Source organism: Toxotes jaculatrix, chromosome 12, assembly GCF_017976425.1.
Source record: "Toxotes jaculatrix isolate fToxJac2 chromosome 12, fToxJac2.pri, whole genome shotgun sequence".
Taxonomy (NCBI): Eukaryota; Metazoa; Chordata; class Actinopteri; family Toxotidae; genus Toxotes; species Toxotes jaculatrix.
In genome coordinates this window covers 12,973,732-12,995,095 of record NC_054405.1, presented here as the reverse complement: position 1 = coordinate 12,995,095, position 21,364 = coordinate 12,973,732, and the positions used below count along the sequence as shown (strand labels likewise).

At 38.9% G+C, this 21,364-nt stretch overlaps 3 protein-coding genes across 3 annotated transcripts; all 3 read right to left on the bottom strand.

Moving 5' to 3' along the window:
• Positions 1–3,513: 3,513 nt before the first annotated feature.
• Positions 3,514–6,672, bottom strand: LOC121190566 (organic solute transporter subunit alpha-like). Its single transcript, XM_041051401.1, has 8 exons — positions 6,594–6,672; positions 6,079–6,230; positions 5,814–5,887; positions 5,030–5,188; positions 4,784–4,895; positions 4,545–4,691; positions 3,768–3,873; positions 3,514–3,659 (listed from the first exon to the last, which is right to left on the bottom strand). The coding sequence occupies exons 1-8, from the start codon at positions 6,667–6,669 to the stop codon at positions 3,514–3,516; spliced, it is 972 nt and encodes a 323-aa protein (XP_040907335.1). The 5' UTR covers positions 6,670–6,672.
• A 1,622-nt stretch (positions 6,673–8,294) lies between these two features.
• Positions 8,295–15,366, bottom strand: LOC121191121 (palmitoyltransferase ZDHHC20-A-like). Its single transcript, XM_041052203.1, has 13 exons — positions 15,249–15,366; positions 13,654–13,680; positions 13,465–13,559; positions 13,210–13,330; positions 12,374–12,443; positions 12,007–12,039; positions 11,703–11,823; positions 10,916–11,048; positions 10,701–10,827; positions 10,355–10,441; positions 10,193–10,272; positions 10,016–10,062; positions 8,295–9,929 (listed from the first exon to the last, which is right to left on the bottom strand). The coding sequence occupies exons 1-12, from the start codon at positions 15,364–15,366 to the stop codon at positions 10,019–10,021; spliced, it is 1,056 nt and encodes a 351-aa protein (XP_040908137.1). The 3' UTR covers positions 8,295–9,929; positions 10,016–10,018.
• A 1,143-nt stretch (positions 15,367–16,509) lies between these two features.
• Positions 16,510–21,269, bottom strand: pcyt1bb (phosphate cytidylyltransferase 1B, choline b). Its single transcript, XM_041051542.1, has 8 exons — positions 21,004–21,269; positions 19,679–19,778; positions 19,121–19,237; positions 18,743–18,894; positions 18,552–18,630; positions 18,332–18,474; positions 18,024–18,212; positions 16,510–17,140 (listed from the first exon to the last, which is right to left on the bottom strand). Exons 1-8 carry the CDS (start codon positions 21,082–21,084, stop codon positions 16,895–16,897), a joined length of 1,107 nt encoding a protein of 368 aa, XP_040907476.1. The 5' UTR covers positions 21,085–21,269; the 3' UTR covers positions 16,510–16,894.
• Positions 21,270–21,364: the final 95 nt, after the last annotated feature.

The following is a 21,364-nucleotide window of genomic DNA, read 5'->3' as shown; positions in this document are numbered from 1 at the left end:
AATGATGGTGCTCGGCTTGGCAATGGGAGAGGAGGTTGAAGTTGTCTTTGTCAGAGGGGTATACGATTGGGTCGAGGCTGTTGTGGGGACAGTTACAGAAGAGGGTTTTACTGTAGCAGCAGTGCTGACAGAGGTAGAGGTCAGTGGAGAGGAGATGGTGGGTTTGGAGAAGAAAGATGTGGATGACGGCGTGACTTCACTCACCACAGCACTGATGGCACTGCTGGCTTTTCCCCACTCGGCCTCCACATCAGCCATGATGTCTCCACCCCCTGTTATTGAGTCAAAGGTCAGGAGCGAGGAGATGTCCGCCAGCAAGGAGCTCAGGCTGTTATCACCGGGTACCAAGGGTGGTTCAGAGGCAGACTCATTAGCTCTGCTCACATAGCCTGTTGTCACCTGGGGAGTTATGGTCTCTGATGGGGACGTGGCTGCACTGTCCTGTGTTGTTAAGCTCTTGAGGGGCTCACAACTCTCAGTCTCGGGGCTGTCCAGAGATCGAGGCTGGGATTTGGGTGTGAGGGTGAGGTCCTCTTTGATGATTTCCACACTGTTGGCACGGGACGACATAAGAAGTGGGCTCGGAGGGGCTTCCTCCTTGTCCTCTTTATCCTTTGAGCGGAACTTGACATTGCCGAAGAGACCCTTCAGCCCACGACGCTGCCGACCCACTGGCTGGGACACGGTGTGGACTCTGCGGTCCCCCACTCCTCTTCGGCCACCCCTCAGTAATGACAGGAAGCTGAGGGACTTGGCTGAGCTAGCTGAAGAAATGGAGTTGCGAGCAGGGGCAGCAGCCAGAACGCCATCTTCACCAAGCGGCTCCTCCTCTGCCTGCTCCCTCTCTCCTTGACTCACCTCCTGTCCCTTTTCCTTGTCTGGGTCCTGCTCCAAATCGGGTGTAGCATTCTCTGATAATCCATCTATGGTTTTGCTCCTGATAACAGGTGACTTGTTGTTTCCGTCCCCTTTGCTTCGAATAGAAAAGATGTTACCTGGCTTGCGTTTGCTGAACAGCTTGAATCCTTTTCTGATTTTTCCACTCGGCTGGGATTCACAAGGCGGGGGGTCCGTGCTCTCCGTTTGTACATCCATCTTCTCTCTGTTTTCCCCTTCCTCTGTATCCTCCAGTCAGTCAACTGCTGTTTTTATTCCCCAGCCAGTGGAGTGAGCATTTATATCCAGACCTTCGCTTTATCTGCAGCGTGGCTTTACCTCTGTTGCTCTCAGTGTGTTTCTTTATCGGTTGTCTGTATCCCTCCTTCTGTCTATCTTTCCCATCCAGCCTTTTCTCCTCTATTTCTCCCTTGAAAGCCCCTCCCCTTTGCCTCGTTTTTTTTTTTTTTTGTCTGGCTGCTCTCCCTGGTTGCCATAGCAACTGAGGAGCTAAGCAGCTTTCGTCAGCAATGCAGAGCCAGGGGCTGTCATCAAACCACCCTGAACGCAGCTTTCTCTTCCTCGCTCTCTTCCTCTCTATCTGATGACTCTGTTTACATAAACAACAAAGACAAATACTCCATTAATAGGGACCAGATTTTGAATTCCGATTGATCTGGCTTTATATAAACATCTCATCCAGATTAATGTAGTGTACCTATGCAACATAATCATAATCTGTCAGTGGAACAGATTTGCTTTTATTCTAAATAAATTAATCTCATTCACATCTATGTTGCAGCAACATACAATAACTTACCCCAAACAACAATTTTATTAATAGTTATTGCTGCAAAGTGTCACAATTTATTACTTTCAAGTTTGGGAAATGATTAGCATATTGACCTACATCCCAATATGTACAGAATTTTCCTCTTTCAAGCGATGAACAAGGCCGCATATTACTTCAAACATCATCATTTTAACACCTAGTAAAGAACATATAAAAAACAAATAAAATAAAAACAAAATTAAATGTAATGCTTCCTCTGACGTGTACATGTTGGTGTATCTGTCATAATAACAAATCAAAGTCTTGTGTGAGGGCATGACCTTTTGAACATCCTAACAGAGTCAACAGTCCTGAAGACAATCAAGCCATTGAGAAGGATTGCATAATTGGAAGTCCATGAACAGATTTCATTTTAAAGAGAGGAAGTGAAAACGAGTATGGTAATGTTAATGTGATTCCTCTTACTCTCTGGTAAGGATAAGTTAACTTAGTCTTTTTTTAATCATATATTTTATAATTGTGAGATGCGATTTTTTTTTTCCACTTCTTCACAAGCTTCATGTGACAAAAGGTTATTTGCCAGTTTGTAATACCTATATATATATTACTTGAGAAGTTAGTCTGACTTCAGTAAATCTTAAGAAGTAATGTAGATGCTCATAATCATCAAGTGCTATCAGTTTAATGAATGTTCTGCTTGTTTTGCAGAGGTAGTAATAAAGGACTATAATAACTCCCCCAGCATTAAATGCCAATTTATGCTTTTTATAGATTAGCCTTGTGAGTCACGGGAAGGTTATGGGGTTGTTCTTTATTACCAGGTTAAGCAATGAGGCTTTGAGGTGGAACAAGCGCGACCTCTTGTGGTTTCTTGAGGAACAACACATGGCACACTTTGGCTGCAGACGGCTGTGAAATGTACCGAGTCTGAAAATAAAGCTGCTGTCTCATTCGCATGCATTCCCTGGCCCAAATAAGTCTAAGTAAGTGGGTCAGCAATCTTTGAACAAATCTGGCTGTTTTCCAGGCTGTGTTAAGACACAGCAGGAGGTTCAAGGATAGAGTCGCACTGGTACGCAGTTGGAGAGGACAAAGAAATATAACATACGGATTAAGTTGCCTTCTAAAATCTTTTTATATTTTTGGATCACCAGGGTGCAAAAATGTTTGCAGCAGAGATGGATGAGATTGACTCCGATACTCTCTCTCTCTCTTATACACACAAACACACACACACACATAACACAAATAAATAGGTGCCTTTAATAACTGTTTTCAAGGCAAATGTAAAAATGTTGTTCTATGATAAACACATATATTCATAAACCTGCACAATCCCAGTCCAAAGAAACGCTTTGCCAATTTTCTGCCTTTCATCTGCTCTATATTTGTACCAGTATGACATTCATAAACACAGCATGCTGTCATGCTTCACTCTACATTCTGTATTTTTTGTCCTCTCTTTCTAGAATCAGTTTCTTATTTGCTCTTGATAACCCACAAACCTCACTGTGTACAACCTTCAGAGGTGGATTTTTTGGGCAGGACATACATTGTTACCTACAGACAAATGTCAGTGACTGTTGTGTGAAGAGTGCAAAGAAACAGGGTTGAAAGGCACCAAAGAAGTCTTTTGATTTAAAAAAACAACAACAAAAAGATGTTCTTTCCTCTTAGACTTGAGTGACAGACTGAGGTAAAATGTTATATCAAATGAGATTGAAAATGGTTTATCAGACCCCCGTTTGACCATCTGATGGTCTCCTAACTTAAATCATCTGATGTGTCATTTAAAGAGCAGTGCTGACTTCCACTCTTTCACTGTCTCCTCTTTTTCTTTCTTTTTAGACATCATGCTCCACGAGAGCTTTGGCATTGTGGTCGTTGTCATGTGCCTCAGAATGAAGTGTGTCATATGTGCGACGATACAAAAACCGAGTGACCAGAGTGATGATGAACATCTCCATGATCATCATCTGCTGACTTAGCACTGCAGGGCACAGAGAGAGAGAGAGAGAGACAAATCAGTCGTCTTTTTGTTCATTTCACTTGTCAGCAGTGGAGGTAGAAAGATATATTCTGGGTTTTTTTTTCTTACTGGATCCACGAGCTTGAGAAGAGAAGGGAGGAGAACAGGCGATGGTTCCATCTAAGGCCAGGATGTTAATGATTGATGTCTGCAGCTGACTCAACACAAGTATTAGCTAAGGGGGAAAAAAAACAGTTCTTGATCAGTTACATAGAGTATACATGCAGTTAAATGTGCACTGTGTAGCATCTCTAAATATCAAGATTTTTCAGCTGGAGTCTGGTGTAATGAGACCAACCAGCCAAGTGGATTGGTTAAAACTCTGTGTCACACCAGTGGGTATTTGCAGTGCTTATGTTTCTCCAAATTTCCCATAAACCCTGTCACTTGTAACATTTTCTCTTTTGCTTTGCTGAACACGATGAACATGCTGGAAAGTGTTTCTCCATCAGGCTGTTACCCACTCCATTATTTTCCCTTATAAGAGACTTAGTGTTTAGTGTACAAAAAGTAAAAAAGAAATTAAGCCAATCTTAATTGTGCAGTAAAAACAGAAGCGCTCTTTATCATTTTGAGCCATAATGTAATCAATTTGACGTGCGAGAGTGGGAGAGGTTGGTAATCCTCTTAGTTTAAGTTTCATTTGTTTTCACCTGTGTAACTACATTTGTGTTCAAGCAACACAAAGCAGTTCATGTATCTACTTAGAATGTTTTTTTTTTATCTGTAGTACATGTATACAGAGAGGTTTTCCCCATGCTGGGTGAAGAAATGCTGGATAAATGCAAAATATCCAGAGATTGCAACTGACTGAGCACTGTAGCATACAATATGGTATTGACTCACCTGGTACATAGCATACTTGGGTATGATATTGAGGTTGCGCATATGTCTGTTAGTGTTCATGAAGATGATTGCGACAGGCCAAAGGGAGATGATTGTGAGAACGCCAATGAATGGGTTGATCCAAATAGCTGTGCCAGTGATCTCTAGCTGGAAAAAAAAGCAAAGAAATATTTAAATTTTATGCCAGTTTTTTTTTTTTAGTATGATCAGATATGTAGCAAAATGCTTCAGATACTTACATCAGAGAGATCAAAGTTGCCATTTGTCCACAATATTATGGCGAGGACAGAGAGCACCGTCTTTAGGACAGCATACTGAAGAGCGCCCAGCTTCAGCAAGAATAACATTCGCCTGAATGATAAAGGATATAAATAAGGGTGAGATTGAATTCCCTTAAAAGACTCAATTTATGAGGCGCAAAGAACACAGGCTTGAGTTATTATAGCCATAACAGTAATACCCAGACCGTAAAGAGGTATAAATACCATGACATGGGTACACGGGGCAAACAGGGGCAGCAGCAGCAGCAGGGTCCTGTGCTGATCCTAAAGGTTTCTCCAGAAAACCTATTCAGGAAAACATTGGTGCCCCCCAACTCTTCAATCATCAGAACCAGGACTTTATACACCACCACTGCAAAATAACTGCAGAGACAAAAAACCAAAAAATTTAGGCCTGAAACCAAATGTCAAATTTTCTATTTCATGTATACATTACATAAAATCACACCTCCTCCTGACAAATGAGGACAAACTAAAGACAGCTTTATGTTAATGGATTTTTAACCCAGCTGCTGAACATTCTGCACTATGTACTGTACATAAATCGCATAAATCAGACAGCACATAAAATTTACCACTGTATATAGATTGTCTATTTTATTAAAGTTGAGCACGTGGTGGCTGGAGATGTAGTGTGATCTTTGATCTTTGTGTGTGTAATGATTCATCGAGTGGTTAAACTGTGCTGTGAACTACACTGGTAGTGAGCATACTGTGTAATGAGGGTCGGTGGGGATGAGGGATTATATACATTTGTAAATACAAATTATTTTTGTTTCCGTTTACTGCTTTCACCAAAACTTATATTAATAGTTAAAATAATCTGTTTTATCTTCACTAACATGATGAGGTGATACTCTTCATCTCATTTTATCCTAAAATATGGGCAGAAACCCCAATATCATGTTTCAGCTAAAGAGACCCTCTACTGTATTAGGCAATACTTTGCTCTGTGTACTGGTTTAGGTGTAGTTGAGAGAAAACATACCAGTTAGATGTCATGTCTGTGAACATGACTGCCTTTGGGATCCACATCCCAAAACAAGCCATGGTGGCAATGACCTGACATAGAGAAATAAAAAAGAAGTGCATTTAAAAAAAAAAACATTGCTCAAATTCAATGTTAATATAGCATGCTTTGTTTTTTATTACATTCCATTCCATTTTCCACAAATATAGTGGATGATGATAATTATATTTCTGTTTTAGAATTAGCATCATGTTACAACATCAAAGTAGGCCTGAGTGCTTACTGGTGCTGCACCGTTTATCCAGATGATGGTCGTCTTCTTAGGGTAGGGCAGTTTTTTATAAATATAGACGCACTGCTCCAGGTAGAGCAGCAGGGAGACGCAGGACATGAAGGTGAGCATGGAGTACAGGCAGATACCAAACACATCGAGCTCTGATTTAAAACAAAAAGAAATCAGGTTTTCCTCAAGTTAAAAAAATTTACATTTCAGGACGTTGTGATTAAAGTCTCTTGTTACTCGAAGACAGATATACTCCAGCAGACATTTATTTTCTGCATATCCATGATTTTGTCTTGTTAGGCACTATCAGATTATTTATTTTCACTTTGTGGAACATTGTTGTATTTTGGAACAATTAAATGATCAAAGAAGAAACCAGTATCATATGGTTCAAGACTGTCAGACAGAGAGATGCACGCAGGACACTGCTATGTGAACTGTTCATGTCATTAGCATAGGCTGGCTGATAAGGAAACATTATCAGTAATTAGGATGTAGCTATGTGGGTCACTTACGCTTTATCACGTCGATAGCCAGCGGGGGATCTTGTAAACAAGCTGGATCTATGGTGGTGTTGAGAGCTTCCTCCATGGTGTGCAGATATCCCTCTTGAGAAATTCACTAATAGACTAAAGTTTAAAAAGAAGCAGTCTAGAAAATTCAAATTGAACTCAGCTGTTTCTCCTTAAGTATAATTTGTAGTAGTAAAACAGTAAGTTCTACCTAAATAATCCCTTCACATGTCAGTGTCCAGCACTGGATTCTTGTAGCAGATTTGACAGCGAGTGTAGTTTACCCTTTAGGGGACTTTTAACAAGTGAAGGTAAGATGACAGGTTCAGAGCTTAAAAGTTTATGGGAACTCCTCCATGCAAGTGTCACTCATTCATTCACAGACTGAAGTCACAGCAATTAAAATAACACCAAGGTCAGGGTTTTAGTAAAAGAAAGGGTGAGACCCACTGAGTGTGTCAAGAAAGTTGAACTTTGACAGGGTGTGTTGTTTCCTTCCCAGTGAATATAAAAAGGATATAAAAAGATAAAAGTTTCAGTGCATTGAGTGCACACACAGTAATTCTCAGTTAATTTACATGACATGTTAGTAATGGTTTTGGTATTTTGTGTCCCCCAGTTCTCTACTGGATCTCTACTACTGAATTCTGTAGAATTTTTTTTTTTTTACTCTAAAAAGTGAGTTGTCAGCATCACTCTTATGCTAATGTTGAGTGGGAGGTTGAAAGAAAGATTAATGTTTTACCTTTTCAGCTAATTTCACCTTTTGCCAGTATTACATTGTAAGTGAAGTAGCAATAATAATAATAATTATAAATAAAAATAATTTTAAAATGTTGGATAACCATTATAAGGAAGCTATAGGCTATAAAGGGTCAAAAGCTTAACTTTACTACTCTCCCATGCAAAGCTGAGTGTGGAGACTCTTACAGCTTTATCTGTAGCAGGGTTATAGAGAGCTCACTGGCACTGAGGTCATTCACCTCTACCCAGCTGGATGAGTCATTGTTCCCCGCTCGTCATGTTTCTGTTCTCAGTAAGAGCCAAACACTTGAGTGGAGGACTTGATACATGCGCCGTTCATGATTGATAAAGAATTTGTAAATTTTGCTCAATAACTTTAATGAAGCCAAGGTGTCACAATCTCTATACTTTGCTGAGAACTGAGAGTTTTGTTTAGTTTCTCTACAATTCTTTGCAGTAGAAACATCCACCACTGAATTTTATTTAGCATTTCAGAAAATATTACAGTGACTTTTTTTTTTTTTTTGCTACACAATATGGAGCTTCAGTCTAGATTTAACAGGATCAAGAGTCTACAGCTAAACTTGTAGCTCTGTGAGACTGTACTGAAGCGCAACAGTGCTTTGTGCTAAATGCTAATGTCAGCATGCTTTTGATAATTAACTCTAAAGTACAGCTGATTGTGGCAATGTTGTGAGCTTTTCCAGGTTTTTAGCTAGTCATAAACCCAAGCACTGGACAAATTAAAAAACTGACCTGATGATGGCACTAGATGACAAGTTAAGAGGTCAGCAAAAATAGAAATTATATTTCTATTTATATATTTCTATTATATTTATAAAAATCCCTCCAATAGTTACTCAGAAATTTCACCGGAAGCCAAACATATCAACCTACAGTTGTTTCACAGAGACTAATTTCAAATTCCTCTCATTTATTACAAATCACAGCGCACGAGTCTTTAAGATGAAGAATCACACTTTATATAGTTTCTTACATTTATTGTTACAGAACAATGAAGATCACCCTGCATGAATAATTTTCTCACAAAAACAAAGAAAAAAGCAGCTCTTTACAGGCCGAACTACAGCATCAGCTCTAGCTGCCTGGCGGTGTTTTTAGCCAAGTTCAGTCAGTGAAATTAGTGATTAAACTACTGTGAGTACATTCACATGGGCTACCACTCAGTCAGTAATATCTACACATAATTGTTATCTGCTGATCACTCAGACAAATCCCACACTGTACTGTGCATTGTTTCCACTGAAAAGGAGTGTAATGTAATGAAACAGCTGCCAGAGCACACAGAGGAGCATTTATGACGACACAGGTATATGAAGTCCACCTCATCTGTCCTGTTCTGGTGCTTTTTTCTTTGTTCGTTTTTTTAAGTTGTGGTTTCACTTTATGCTCTTTGCTTTCCAAGCTTTCAAATAAATCTTATCATCAAACTGGAAAAACAAATGGAAAGAACACAAATTTAAGCCTTGATCCTTGGCATTAACACTCAGGACTGATTCATTTTATAAAAATGCAAAGCAAAGGATTGATCATAAATGTGAAAATGTTCCATGGAATTAAGACAAACCTGGTCATCTATAATATAGTAAAAGTATCTTTAAAAAAAAAAAAGGAAATAAATATAAATAAATAAAATCAATATACATGGAAAGACAATGCAATTAATTTATAAAAGCTTGACAACAAATAAATTACAAATATTTATAGTGCAATGAAAAATGGCAATGTCATTGATAATTACAGGATTGCATTATACAGTAGGTTATCTATTGGTTATGTGGCTTAATTACTGAGAAATGGTTTTAACTGCAGTTGAACTGGATTTGGTCCATACATCTTAAGCTTATGTCACCTCTATGTTTACCCATCGTATAAAATTTGAAATGCAAAAATAACATCTTAAAAGTGTAAACAGAAAGACCATTAAATCTTTTCAACCATGTAAACTAAATTAGACCCTTTGATAAATAACTACTGGTCTCAATAATTGCACTGTGCTTGGAGTTAAAAACTGATAAGACATATTGCACACGCTATCGACAGTACTGAAATGTCTCACCATTTCATATGAGTTACACAAATCTTGCTTTAGTGGTTCCCACTGCTCTGCATCAATCATAGTCAGATTCAAGGCTTAGTCATTAGTCATTAATGCTTGATTAATACTGACAAAGGATGATTCTCTTGTTGAAATCTATGATGTGATTAATCCATGTAGATAAATGCAGACAATGTAGATGTACATCGGCTTGAGGGGGGATAAAAGCTGTCCCAGAGTTTTTCCAGATGCAACAATAATAATAAAACATTATTTGAATGTCTTTGGCTCAAAACAAAGACAAAACCTCTGAATCACCTCTGAATGACCTGCTTTGGTCTATGAGGTCCCTGTACAGTCTCAGTTGACACGATAACAGTATTTGTTTAAAGCACACTAGATGAAGGACAATGTGTTTAATGTACATACAAAACACGAGGCTGCACCAAGTCAAAATGAGGGTGGAGGATGGCTCCTGTGGAGGTGCTGATGCTCCCGATTTAAGGCGTCATAATCAAAGCTCTTTACTGATGTACCTGTGACAACAGTCAACAAAGTACAGATAAACACAGGAGGATGGCAAACCAGCCAAATTAGTTTTACAGCTGTCATGTCCACCTACCTGCTATGGCTCACTCTCCATTGTCACAGAGACTACCTGGCCTCCATCTGAAAGGAAACAGAGAGAACACCATAGAGCATTCAGGAACTCAGCAGAAAAAGTAAATGCCAGAAACTCTTATCATGAAAAACATAACGACAAAAAATTATAACATAAGAAAAGTAATCAGCAACACACCGATTTTCTCTTTGGCGTTGTCCACTGTGTGTTGTATGTTGTTACCAATCGCACAAGGGTTGGTCTCCCCATCAGCAGGGCTGTAATTTAAGTCACATTAGAGATTAACACTCAGCAAAAAGCTCAGTGAAGCAGACTAAATAAAAAAGAAAAAAACCCCACCTTTTCCCATTTTGCTGGAGGACACTGTTTGCTTGTTCAGGATCTATTTGTACCAATCTTGTTACAAAGGAATGTCCATCTCCCAGACTGACAAAGCAGATAAACACAGCATTAATGAACATGCCGGAATTGGATTGAATTCAGGTTAATTGTACTTTTCACACTACATTTCCTGATTTTCTCCACTCCATTAAAACAGTTTTAACACCAGTGACAGATATGGAGTTTATAAGTCTGCTAATACAGAACTAATCAGCCTTAAGCACACTGTGGTCATACAGTAGTGCTGATTATGTTTGCATTTACTTCTGCAAGCAGCAGTTATATCAGGTCAGAGTAGACGCACCTTGAGAAAACAGGAAATATCCAGTACTTTGCTTGGTCTCCAAACACCTCGGCTACATTTCTGCTAAAGCCAAGTGAAAACCCATTTTTGTCTGGGCCATTTGCGAAGACAGGAGCCCTAAAAGCCTCTGAAGAGGATATAAAAATATAGTCAGTCAGTGCTTTTAAAGGATATAATCAGCAGCTGAATTAAATTACATATTTATTTATAGTTACCTATAGTGGTCCTGTTCTTTCCCACAAGCCATAGATGGTAGCTGAGAAGTGACAGGATGCTGATGAAGAACAGGGCCGCCACAAAAAATAGAAACAAGATGTGGAATTTCGCGTGCGTGTCAAGCAACTGTTTCTTCAGAGGGGAGGAAAAAAAATAAAATACAAAAAAGAGAACAAAAGTGTTAAGTCACTCTACATGTCTGCAAGAGTATTACTTATCCTCTTGTCAAGTCATCTTTACTTAACAACTGACTTCAGTAACAGATCAAGCCACGGAACACTATTCAATAATTTTACTAATAGATTTTATTTTTTATGAGATAATTTTTTGCTGTGGTTGGACTACGTGACAGGAGCCATTGTCTTGTGCAAAGTTGTAATGCTGAAGAGAGTCTACTGATAAACGATCATATGACACACTTGTGCACTACAGGAAAACCAACCAACTGATCCATATCTTATCATGCAATTAATAGTGGCTGATCACATGCCTCACGACAGCCTGACTGCTCTTAACTTTTAAAATGTATTTAATAATTAATGTTAAATAATGTTTAATAATTAATCATGTCCTCCGGAAGATGTAAGTTATTTCATTTCTTGCCAAAATGGAACTATTTCTAAATTTAAGAGAAAGCATGTTGATGTTTGTTGAACCCAAAACTGCGCCTCAAAAGCTCCTGCTACCATCTCTACTGAACTGTGACAACAGCAAGCCTTCATATGCAAGCACATGTGCAATTAAAAAGAAAAAATAATAATAATAAGAGGAAGCGTCTGTACTTACAGTCCAGAATTTGATGAAATACTGGATGACTGTAGCACAAATTACTACACAGTAGAGTGACGCGTAGGCCAAAAACAAGACAAAGTATTTGTAATTTGAGAATCCAACACAGTTGTTCACCCTGAAAGAAAACATGACAGAAACATAAGGCGGTGAGATCTCTCCATATTTTCTCCATTTTATAATAAAACAAAAAATATAGCAGTAAAGATAAAATAAGCTGATGGACAGCACAGCGAGCAAACCAAGTTCATGATGAAATGAAAGAGCAGTTTAAATTCAAAGTTTAATGAGAAAATCCTACCAGGGGCAGTGATGGTCCATTTTTAGCACACACCTTCAAGTATGAGAATAAAGGAGACATACATCATATTAGTAAAATCCATAAAACACAGAGCTCAATATTTAAAAAAGAAGTTAGAATTTATGTGTTTATGTTGTATAATTTAAACTTTAAAAAACTTTGCTTTAACGCTGTTTTAATTATGTATTGTCTTATTTCTCAACAGTAACACATCTGCATTTTCTCCCCCGTTGTCTCTTCACTTTCTGTTACCAGAGGCTGCAGTTAATGTTTCCTTGCAGTCAGACTGGGGAAAACATATGTACAAAAAACTGAAGTGATGAGCCTTAATTGTACAGTGTGTGGACTTAGTTAGAAAAACACTCACATTTCACAAGTTGAGCAGTGATGGCAGCGGTCAGGTTTGATTAACTGGCAGGTGTCACAGTATCGGATGGCTATTAAGGGAAAATGGAAGCAGAATTATTTAAGTTCTAAACTATGCCCCCCCACCCCCCAACACACACAGGGCTCTTATATCAAAGATAACACCATCACGGTGTATGTGAGGAAGCTGATGTTTAAGCTACGTAAGAATTTGTATTCTGGATTTTTAATGCATACCACTGAAGACTTTCCAAACTTTTGTTTAAAAAAATCTCCTGATTTCCTCATTGTTTCTGTCCATTTTTCTTACTAATTCTTTGAGTTAAATTAACACAAGGGCTTTATTTTTTTTTTTTTAAATCTTTTCAAATGTCCCTGTGAAACCAAGTAGGTGAGATCATGACTGTTGATGAGTGGAGCAACCAGGTGCGGTCCCGCAGAGATAACAAGATGCACCTGAGTCCAATTAATCCTCCTGATACGTGCATTTCCGTAAACACATGGCAGACGAGCCCGATATGTCTCAGCAGAGAAATAACATCTTGTAGTATCATGGAGTGCGTTGTTTTAAATAAAAAAAAAGAAGTGCACTTTTATCCAAAAGAGGAAGAAACAATGCAGCAACACATTTTACACAATTTCATTTGCTTGGTCAATGTAATGCTGTGTATGTGAGAGACAAACATGAGCTGAACGATGAGGAAAGTGTCTCTCGGTGACAACAGTAAGACAGTTACTTCGTAGAGTTTTCCCTGGTGGCCTGCTTTTGAGAAACTTCCGGGCATTAAAATAGCAAGTCAGCCACTGGCAGTATTGCTGCTGTGGTGAAAGCCTTACCTCCCCCTGCCGTGCGCGTATACACGGGTAAATTCCTCGCCACTTTCTTCAGAATCTCTTGTTGCACCTCGGCTCGCTCCTCTCTCTCGTACTGCTCCTTCTCTGCTCTGGGCAGACTGAACTAAAAAGGGGGAGAAAAGAAAGTGTAACAGTCAGAGAAAGCTTTAGGCATAAAACAATATTTTTTTTTGTATTTCATTTTTCTTTGAAATTATGAGTTTTCTCTACAGGCGTATTTGCCAAATCTTGGCTTACGGCTTTTGAGGGGCTGGCTGGTGTGGACCAGATAGTTTTCCAGTAAGACCAAATAAACATGGCGAGGAAAATGTGAAAGATGACCAAGTAGCTGACTGTGAAGAGAAAGAAAAAAGTTACACCATCATATGTGAATTAGTAAGCAGTGTGAATGTAGAAAATGAACAGTGTGTGGGGGTTATCACTTACTTCGTTCTGCATTGTTTGTGATTGTATCTACACAAGGCAGAGAAAAAAAAATACATGAGTGACCAGTAATGAATGTCCTTAGAACGCATGACCACACATCCCCCACCACACATCCCCCACCACACACACACACACACACACACACACACACAAGCCCTTTCTCGCACCATGTGGCAGCAGCCTGGCACGGCCAGCAGTGACCCACCCACAACAGAGAGCTTTGTTTATACAGCAGGGATGTCCCTGTGCTGACCACAGCCACTGAGGTACAGACATATCTACAGTACCCCCACATGCTGGTAATGGTATCATCAGATCCAGCCTGAAACAGGCTATAGAACACGTACTGTCAGTGCAGGGATAGCGCATGATCGATATCTATCTGCTGAATAATACATACCATATTGAACTTCTTTCAGACCTGCTTGTTTAAGCCTGCTTGTTATCCTAAATAAATGCTCTATTACCCAGTTCAACTTCATGCATTACTTTGTAACAGTATTGATTGTTTTCACCTATAAGGACCTATATGGATTGATGTATAATTCAAATAGAGTTAAATTCTAATAACTTAGCTACAAACTTTTCTCTGTCACTGTAGTTTTGTATAAACAACTTAAAAAACTAACCCTCAGTAGTTTTAACTCTATTGTGTTTTAGACAGTTTGTGTGCGTGTCCTTTAGTTGATGATATTATATATGTTATAATATTTGTTTTGTTTTGTATGTTATTAATCCTTTATAACTCCTTTAACCCACATGCTTTTTCTCCAGCCCTCAATACATCTTCAGTGAATAACGTATGATGCATCAGATAATTAAATTATAGCCAACCCTATTTATGGTTAACCTAAGGATTTTACAGCTGGCTCCCTGTGTTTGTTCACTATTGCTAAAGCCAGAGTTTAAAATAAATTACAGTCATTGCCATTTGTAAAATATCAACTTGTGGAAAGGAAATATTTTCTTCAAATAAACATGTAATGTGTCAGAATAAAGACAGCATACCATGTAATTATACAGGAAGAAAAAAAAAAACAGCTGAGGTCCAAGTCCTGTCAGCTGACATCATGTCACACAGTAACAGGAAATAAACAGGCCGAGCTATAATTAGTTTAAAACCGTGAAAACAGTGTATGTCATTAAAATTAGCTTTTAAATCAAAGAGCTCACCTGCCCATTCATCACAATACACTGTACACATTTTAACAACAAAAAACATCTCAGGAAGTTTCACAGTATGTTGCACCTTCGTCCCATATCTGATGCTGCCTGGTGCATTATGCCATGATGAAGTTATTAATTATTAATGGATGACTGTAGAAACTACCCCGACTATCCAAATCTAATAGGAAAAAAAAGTTACCCGGTTATATTAACATATATGCTGCTGTCATAAGGGAATGCATTTATGCAAACGGGTTTAACAATCAGAAACTGATGTTTGGACGCATACATGCAGCCTGGGGGATGATTTTAAATCTCACTTCAACCAGTTTATCAAACTTGACAATCCCTGAAACTGTCAACACAAGCCGGACCCCCACCCCGCGATAAAGGAAAAAAAAAATACTTATAAAAGTGATCGTACTTACACACACATAGCTCCACGACATACGCGTAATAAGACCAGCCGACGACCAGGTTAATAAACAGGACAGGTACCCAGTTCAGAGCCCGTTTGCAGCACCTCAGCGCATGAGAGGGCGCCATCTTTAATCCGCGTAGGATATTAGCTGAGGGCGACGTCACATCCATGGCTTTAAATGACGGGGAGACAAAGACACTACAACACCCAGACACCCGGCTGGGGACATGCGCAGAGCCTTTTGTAGTTCTGAAATGTTCAGTCAGGTCAGGCAGCTTATAGTACTGTACTTAAGTATGTATTCGAGGTACTTTACTTTTTATTATTTTCTTTTTATGATACTTTACTGGCCTACATTTAAGAGGGAAATGGACCTATTGCGCTTTTATTCTACTACATTTATCTAACAGCTTCACACATTGATATTACTACATATAAAACGTACAGGAGCTTATAGAATATGATGTCTTGTTATAAATCAAATTACTGTATCAAACAATATATATGAATTGAGAAAATAATCGGGAGATTAATCATAATAAAAATAATTAGTTGCAGACCTACATAAAACCACAGTAAGCAACCACTATTTTAAAATTCAACCTACACATTAACGCATCAGAAATAATCAAATAATAAGTTATATTAGTACAACAGTCACAGAGGACATTTTTCTCCATTCAGTTATGTTACTTTTGGCACTTTCAGGATATTTTCCTGATTACATTCATATTCTTTTACTTAGAATGTGCATTATACATTTACATATACTTTAACTTCTAATCGAGTAAAGCTCAAATCAGTGCCCTGCCATGAATATTTCTAAATAAACCAGCCATACACAAGTCAGACATCTTGCATCTCACTTTCTTTGTTTATTCTCAAATGAATTTTTTTTAGTCCATGGCACTCTCTTATCCATTCATCTTGGTTACAAGTGGCTTATACAAGAGAAAAAAGGCCACTGTGCTGTCTGTACTATATCAGCATCTACTTAAGGTATCTTAAGTCTCTTTCCCACTAGATAGGATCTGTTGGTGAGATGGCCCTGATCTTAACCCTGAATTTGATTGGGATACCTTAAAGATGTAATCTTGGCCACCAGCATATTTTATTTTAATTATCTCCCACAAACCTACCTAACAACTAGTAAAAATAATCTGTGTTCACTTAGACTTAACATTATATATAGTCATTTGATCCATTTGAATATGGAAAAAAAAGAACCTCAGCTGTTTCAAAGGTTTTTTTTTATCCATACCATGAATCAGACAAGGACATTTGGATTATCACTGTAATTCTGAAAAACACTACTCTGTATGGCTGGATATAATTTAATATATATGTGGATGTAATATAAAAATAACACTCCTTTACCAAGACCTATGAAGGCACCTGAAGGGTCAATATGTCTTATGTATTTAGATATTAGACATATGGAAGAGTAACAAATAACAGACATCAAATCACATCCAAACAAAAGCATTATGTACATTATAATATATTGCACTTGCTCTTGAATAAACAGGTAATAAATGAAAGTGCTTCCTTTTCATTTGTTGATTTTATTAATGGCCTCCTTAGAAATAGTATGTGCCAAATTAATGACCAGTGGTGTCTAAGACCAATAAAGATGACTGAAGAATGAGGAGCTCATTGTGCATGTCTACTGTGTGTGGAGGCAGCCTTGAGAGAGGAGTGTGTCCCCTTTTTAGGTGAGGAGGGGGAGGACGGAGATGAAGGAGGGGAGAGAGAAGATGGAGAGAGGGAGGGAGAGGCAGGGGAGGAGTCAGGAGAAGCTGAGCGTTGTCTGGTGGGACTGCTGCTGGGGGAGCCACGGGGTGAGGAGTAGGGTGACAGGGCCTGGAGCATACGGCCACTCCGCTCCTGAATCGCATGCTAAATAAACAAGGACAGAGACAGAAGAGAGGTTTACTGTGTTGTTATGTCGTGTTTTGTTGCAGTGGACTGGTGAATTATTTTGTGTTGACATGTGATGACATGTGATGACATGCATCTGCAGAGTATGGCTCAGAATTTTGTTGTGTTAAGTTGTGGTCGTGGAGGTTTTTGTGCCTTAGGCAAACTTCTCTTAGTTGAGTAATTTTGATGAAGAAAACATCTAAACATGATGACACATCAAGATCTGAAGTTATAAGAAGTCTGTTTTTGTTGATGATTTTTAAGTGAATTTCTGGATTTTTATCAGATACCATCAGAGATACTGCTATCCCCATACAGTGTACTGCTGTACTGATTCCAGCAGGGTGTGTATTCTGAATTCAGATTGAGATTTATGAGTTATGACTCTGAGAAAAGGTATGCAACCCCATTTTGCCCATTGTACTGGCACCCAGGGCAATTGCCTGTGCTGCCTGTTTGTTTTTTATGCAGAATGGAAAACATGTTTTTAAAAACAAAGCAACAAAAAGCAAAGCAAGACCACAGAGCTGCATCTAACTGACCACATGTCGTTGTTTCATTGATGCTACCACTGGTGGATAAACTAGTATATCTGCTTGTTAAATGTCCAGTTGTGTAAGTTTAGAGTGAAGCACTTGTTCTCACACCTCATATCTGTGCAATCAGAAACTGGAATGAGCAGTCAGCTTAGCATAAAGATGGGAAACAGCTAGCGGGGCGCATTCCTAAGGTAATAAGATCTATTCACCAGACCCACTAAACAACAAACTAAATATTAAAGGTTCTATATCTTCTAAGGTTAAGAAGGATTTTCCTTTCTGTTAGTGTGTGCTCTGGATTAATATAAACGTAAACTTGCCCAGGCTCCATCAGGTCCAAAAAGCTCCAAGAAGTTGCCAATGAATTCTCGTGACTTCTCTTCCCACTTGTGAATGAGATCTTGGCTCTTTTCTTCCACTCTGTAGACAAAGTGTTTGGACTTCTCCTCCACCGTGCGGACTGTTTCCTTCATCTTGTCCACCTGGTTCTGGAGCCGGTACTTTTTTTCCTGTTAGAAAAAAACAAAGCAGGTGACTATCAGTACATTTGTGATTATTTCTATATTGTGTTAAGATATTGTTTGTTTTAAAAGCCTTTTTTCAGCTTCTTAAATGTGATTTCTCTTACATTAATGAATCCAACATTCAGTTCTCGGGCTGTGTAGCCTCTTTGCAGGTTGCGTCGAACATAGATGTCATAGTCTCGCACAATGCGAGTGATAAGATCAGATGTGGAGATGCCCTCTGTCCTCTGAGTGGCCACAAACATTCCTGACATAAATACACAATTAATTCATTTCAGTGACATGAGAAAAGATAGAAACAGAATTCATTAAATGTATCCTCACCTGCTTCCTTGATGTGTTTATAAACATCCTCTGATCCAGCAGAGGTGTATGGGATATCATCATGGGCCACAAAGTCAATCTGTGAGCACAACAGAACAGCCGTAAGACTGATAGAAGACCATATCCTTCTGTTGTTGTCACTGCATGACATTTTAAGAAGCTGTGTGTCCAGTGATGGCGTGACCTCTGACCTTATGTTTCTTGAGGAACTCAGTGGTAAGGGTCCAGGGAGCATCCCGCACCACCTCATCAACATAACGGCAGTGCCTCAGGGCCTCATAGCGTTCATCCTCTGTCATCACCGTGTAGCCCTTAAACTTGTGGGTGAGTTCATCACTGCAGACTAAGGAAATAAACAGGAAATCACATGTGATGTTTAACATTAAATCCAAAACTTTAAACTGGAATTAAAATGGATGATTCAGCCCAAAGACCCACGAGATTCTGACCCTTTAAAGATCTTTTTCTCTAAGGTGAACTTGGCCCATTTTATGTAAACAAAGTGTCTTACTCTTCCTATGTGTTTTTACTGTAAGTTGTTCAGAGAGGGAGTGGCATTCATACTTTACCTCCCACTATTAGATGAGTGTTGGGGAACACGTTTTTGGCCTGCATCAGAGCTCGAGCATGTCCCGAATGGAACAGATCAAAGATCCCGTCAGCATAGACTCGCACTGGACGATGAGCTACAAGATGAGATATATGAAAACATGTCTTTAAGTACCAACATGACATCACAAAGCACCACTGTAATTTATAGGGATTGACTGACATGCCATTTAGCAAATACCGATATCTGATCAGCCAATAAAGATCTTAATACTTTTATTTTATTGCTAATTTATCAGCCATGTGGCGTGGCACATTCCTGGATAAAAAGATCATAATAATAAAAACCTTACAATCAGCCAAATAACTAGCAGTAAAACAACATTATGCCAATGCTGAAATCGCTTTTTGCAGCTGATGTCAGCTGATACCAACCTATGTATCTCAAGGTGGTAATTCTCTTTCTAGCTTTCCCTTATAGTATTCCAGCCTGCAGCTAGCTGGGACTTGATCTGAAGGCACGCTCAGTTACATGACATTAATTATCAGTGTAAACAAGAACTATTGAGAAGTGTGACCTGGTGTGCCCCTCCTCGCTTGGGCAATAGTCAGCTTATCATGGGGGATCTCTGATTCACAACCTGTAGACTTGGCAAAAGCAGCTGGCTCCCGCAGAGCCTGAACAGAGGGACAAAGGGGAAAAAAAGCACGTTAAGTTTCATCAAAGAGTGTGTTTTTCCAGTTTAGTTCATCTGTTCAGGGTTTCAGCATACATGAGTTGAGAGAAAAAGTACAAACTGGACAAGATGCCTTTATATAGTGACTTGCAGTCACATTTAAGGGCAGTTGTAAAGTTACCTTTTTACCTAAACTGCATGTATTTGGACTGGGGGTGGGAGGGAAAGGGTGTTGAGTGTGTGAAACACACCGACATTCAAAAGCAAAATAGTGCAGGACAATATACAGCAACGGAGTTACTGCATTGTTTTGAATTAAAGTAATGCAAAAATAGCAGTGATGTTATAGGTTTATTTTGATTAAACATAAGGTAACATGATTTGCAGGTTGAGACTCTGTGGATTTGACATAGTAAAAAAAATTATCAAAACAAGATAAGCTTTGAAGCTTTAAAGACAGTTTGGAACAATCTCACCACTCTTAAGTAATGAGCATCCTGATATGTCATGGACTTTGTGTTGTGTGTAGGTACATATACGGAGCCGTGTTGAAAGATATGCTCTGAACTTTGATTTTGCTGAAACTTTGAGTGTTTCTTGTGTTAAACTATAAGATTGTTTAGTTTAACAGCTTACAATTTGTTTTGAAATACTCAGTTCTTTATGAATGCTAATCATTTTAGTATCTTTAGCTAATATAGTATATTTTTCTCCTAGTCCTTATAGTTAGCCACTGATTTCACACTTTACACTGTCAGTACAGAAGCCAGTACACATGTAGCCCTTGTATGTTATGTTTCCACTGTCGAGGAACCAATGTTAGTTATGAATGTGCAGCTTATTCAGTTAAAGTCTACACAAAATGATTCACAGCTCTTTGATACATTTATAGTGATTAAAACCGATTACAACATAAATACTTTGAGTCATCACTGCATCGTTCCACCCAGCCGATCAGTTAAGCTTCCACTCCCAGACACAAGTCAAATAACCACAGAGGAAACGTTTTCCTTTGTAATAATGACTGATTATTACAAAGGAAATAATGACTGACAGTGACTGATACGTTTCTGATACATGTTCTCATTTCCAGTATCTTTAAATGATGTACAAAAACAAGACAACCAGAATCTCTTTCATGGGACTTTAAATTCCTGTATGATCATTATTTGAGGTGGAAGAATAAACAAGGTGACCACATTTCATATTTACAGAACAGGACTTACCCTGCAAGGGCCTCTTCTTTGGTTCTGCGGGGCCTGTTGTTGCTGGACGTTGCTGCCTCGGCCTCGTCTCCTTCCAGCCATCCTGGATGTTCTGCTGCCTCTGTTAACCGCTGCACCCACCTGCCACTCCTCTCTGCTTGTTTAACTAGTGTGCAGGGGCGATCTCTCTAGCCGCTCAGTGTTTTTAAGGATAACATCCCATTGGCCTGCCTGACCCTGATGACTAGAGAAAGTAGTGAGCAAAGTTCAAACCACTCTGGTAAAGGCATTCAGAAATGCAGACTGCACTCGTCATCAGTTTTCCGCCTCTGAGGAGTTTCCCTTTCTTCATATGGTAACACTGAAGCTTGCAGCAATGGGA

Bases quoted from the DNA above. Each gene is read 5' to 3' on its own strand.
- LOC121190566 (XM_041051401.1), bottom strand. From the start codon at position 6,669: ATGGAGGAAGCTCTCAACACCACCATAGATCCAGCTTGTTTACAAGAT. The intron at 5,888-6,078 runs GTAAGCACTCAG...TCTCTATGTCAG, and splicing joins GGATAAACGGTGCAGCACCA to GTCATTGCCACCATGGCTTG. The intron at 4,896-5,029 runs GTATTTATACCT...TTTATCATTCAG, and splicing joins CCCCGTGTACCCATGTCATG to GCGAATGTTATTCTTGCTGA.
- LOC121191121 (XM_041052203.1), bottom strand. From the start codon at position 15,366: ATGGCGCCCTCTCATGCGCTGAGGTGCTGCAAACGGGCTCTGAACTGG. The intron at 10,442-10,700 runs GTGCGTCTACTC...CTGCTTTGTCAG, and splicing joins ATATTTCCTGTTTTCTCAAG to TCTGGGAGATGGACATTCCT. The intron at 10,063-10,192 runs GTGTGTTGCTGA...GTTTCCTTTCAG, and splicing joins CAACGCCAAAGAGAAAATCG to ATGGAGGCCAGGTAGTCTCT.
- pcyt1bb (XM_041051542.1), bottom strand. From the start codon at position 21,084: ATGGCTGGAAGGAGACGAGGCCGAGGCAGCAACGTCCAGCAACAACAG. The intron at 19,779-21,003 runs GTAAGTCCTGTT...CCCTCTGTTCAG, and splicing joins AAAGAAGAGGCCCTTGCAGG to GCTCTGCGGGAGCCAGCTGC. The intron at 18,475-18,551 runs GTGAGGATACAT...TATTTATGTCAG, and splicing joins TAAACACATCAAGGAAGCAG to GAATGTTTGTGGCCACTCAG.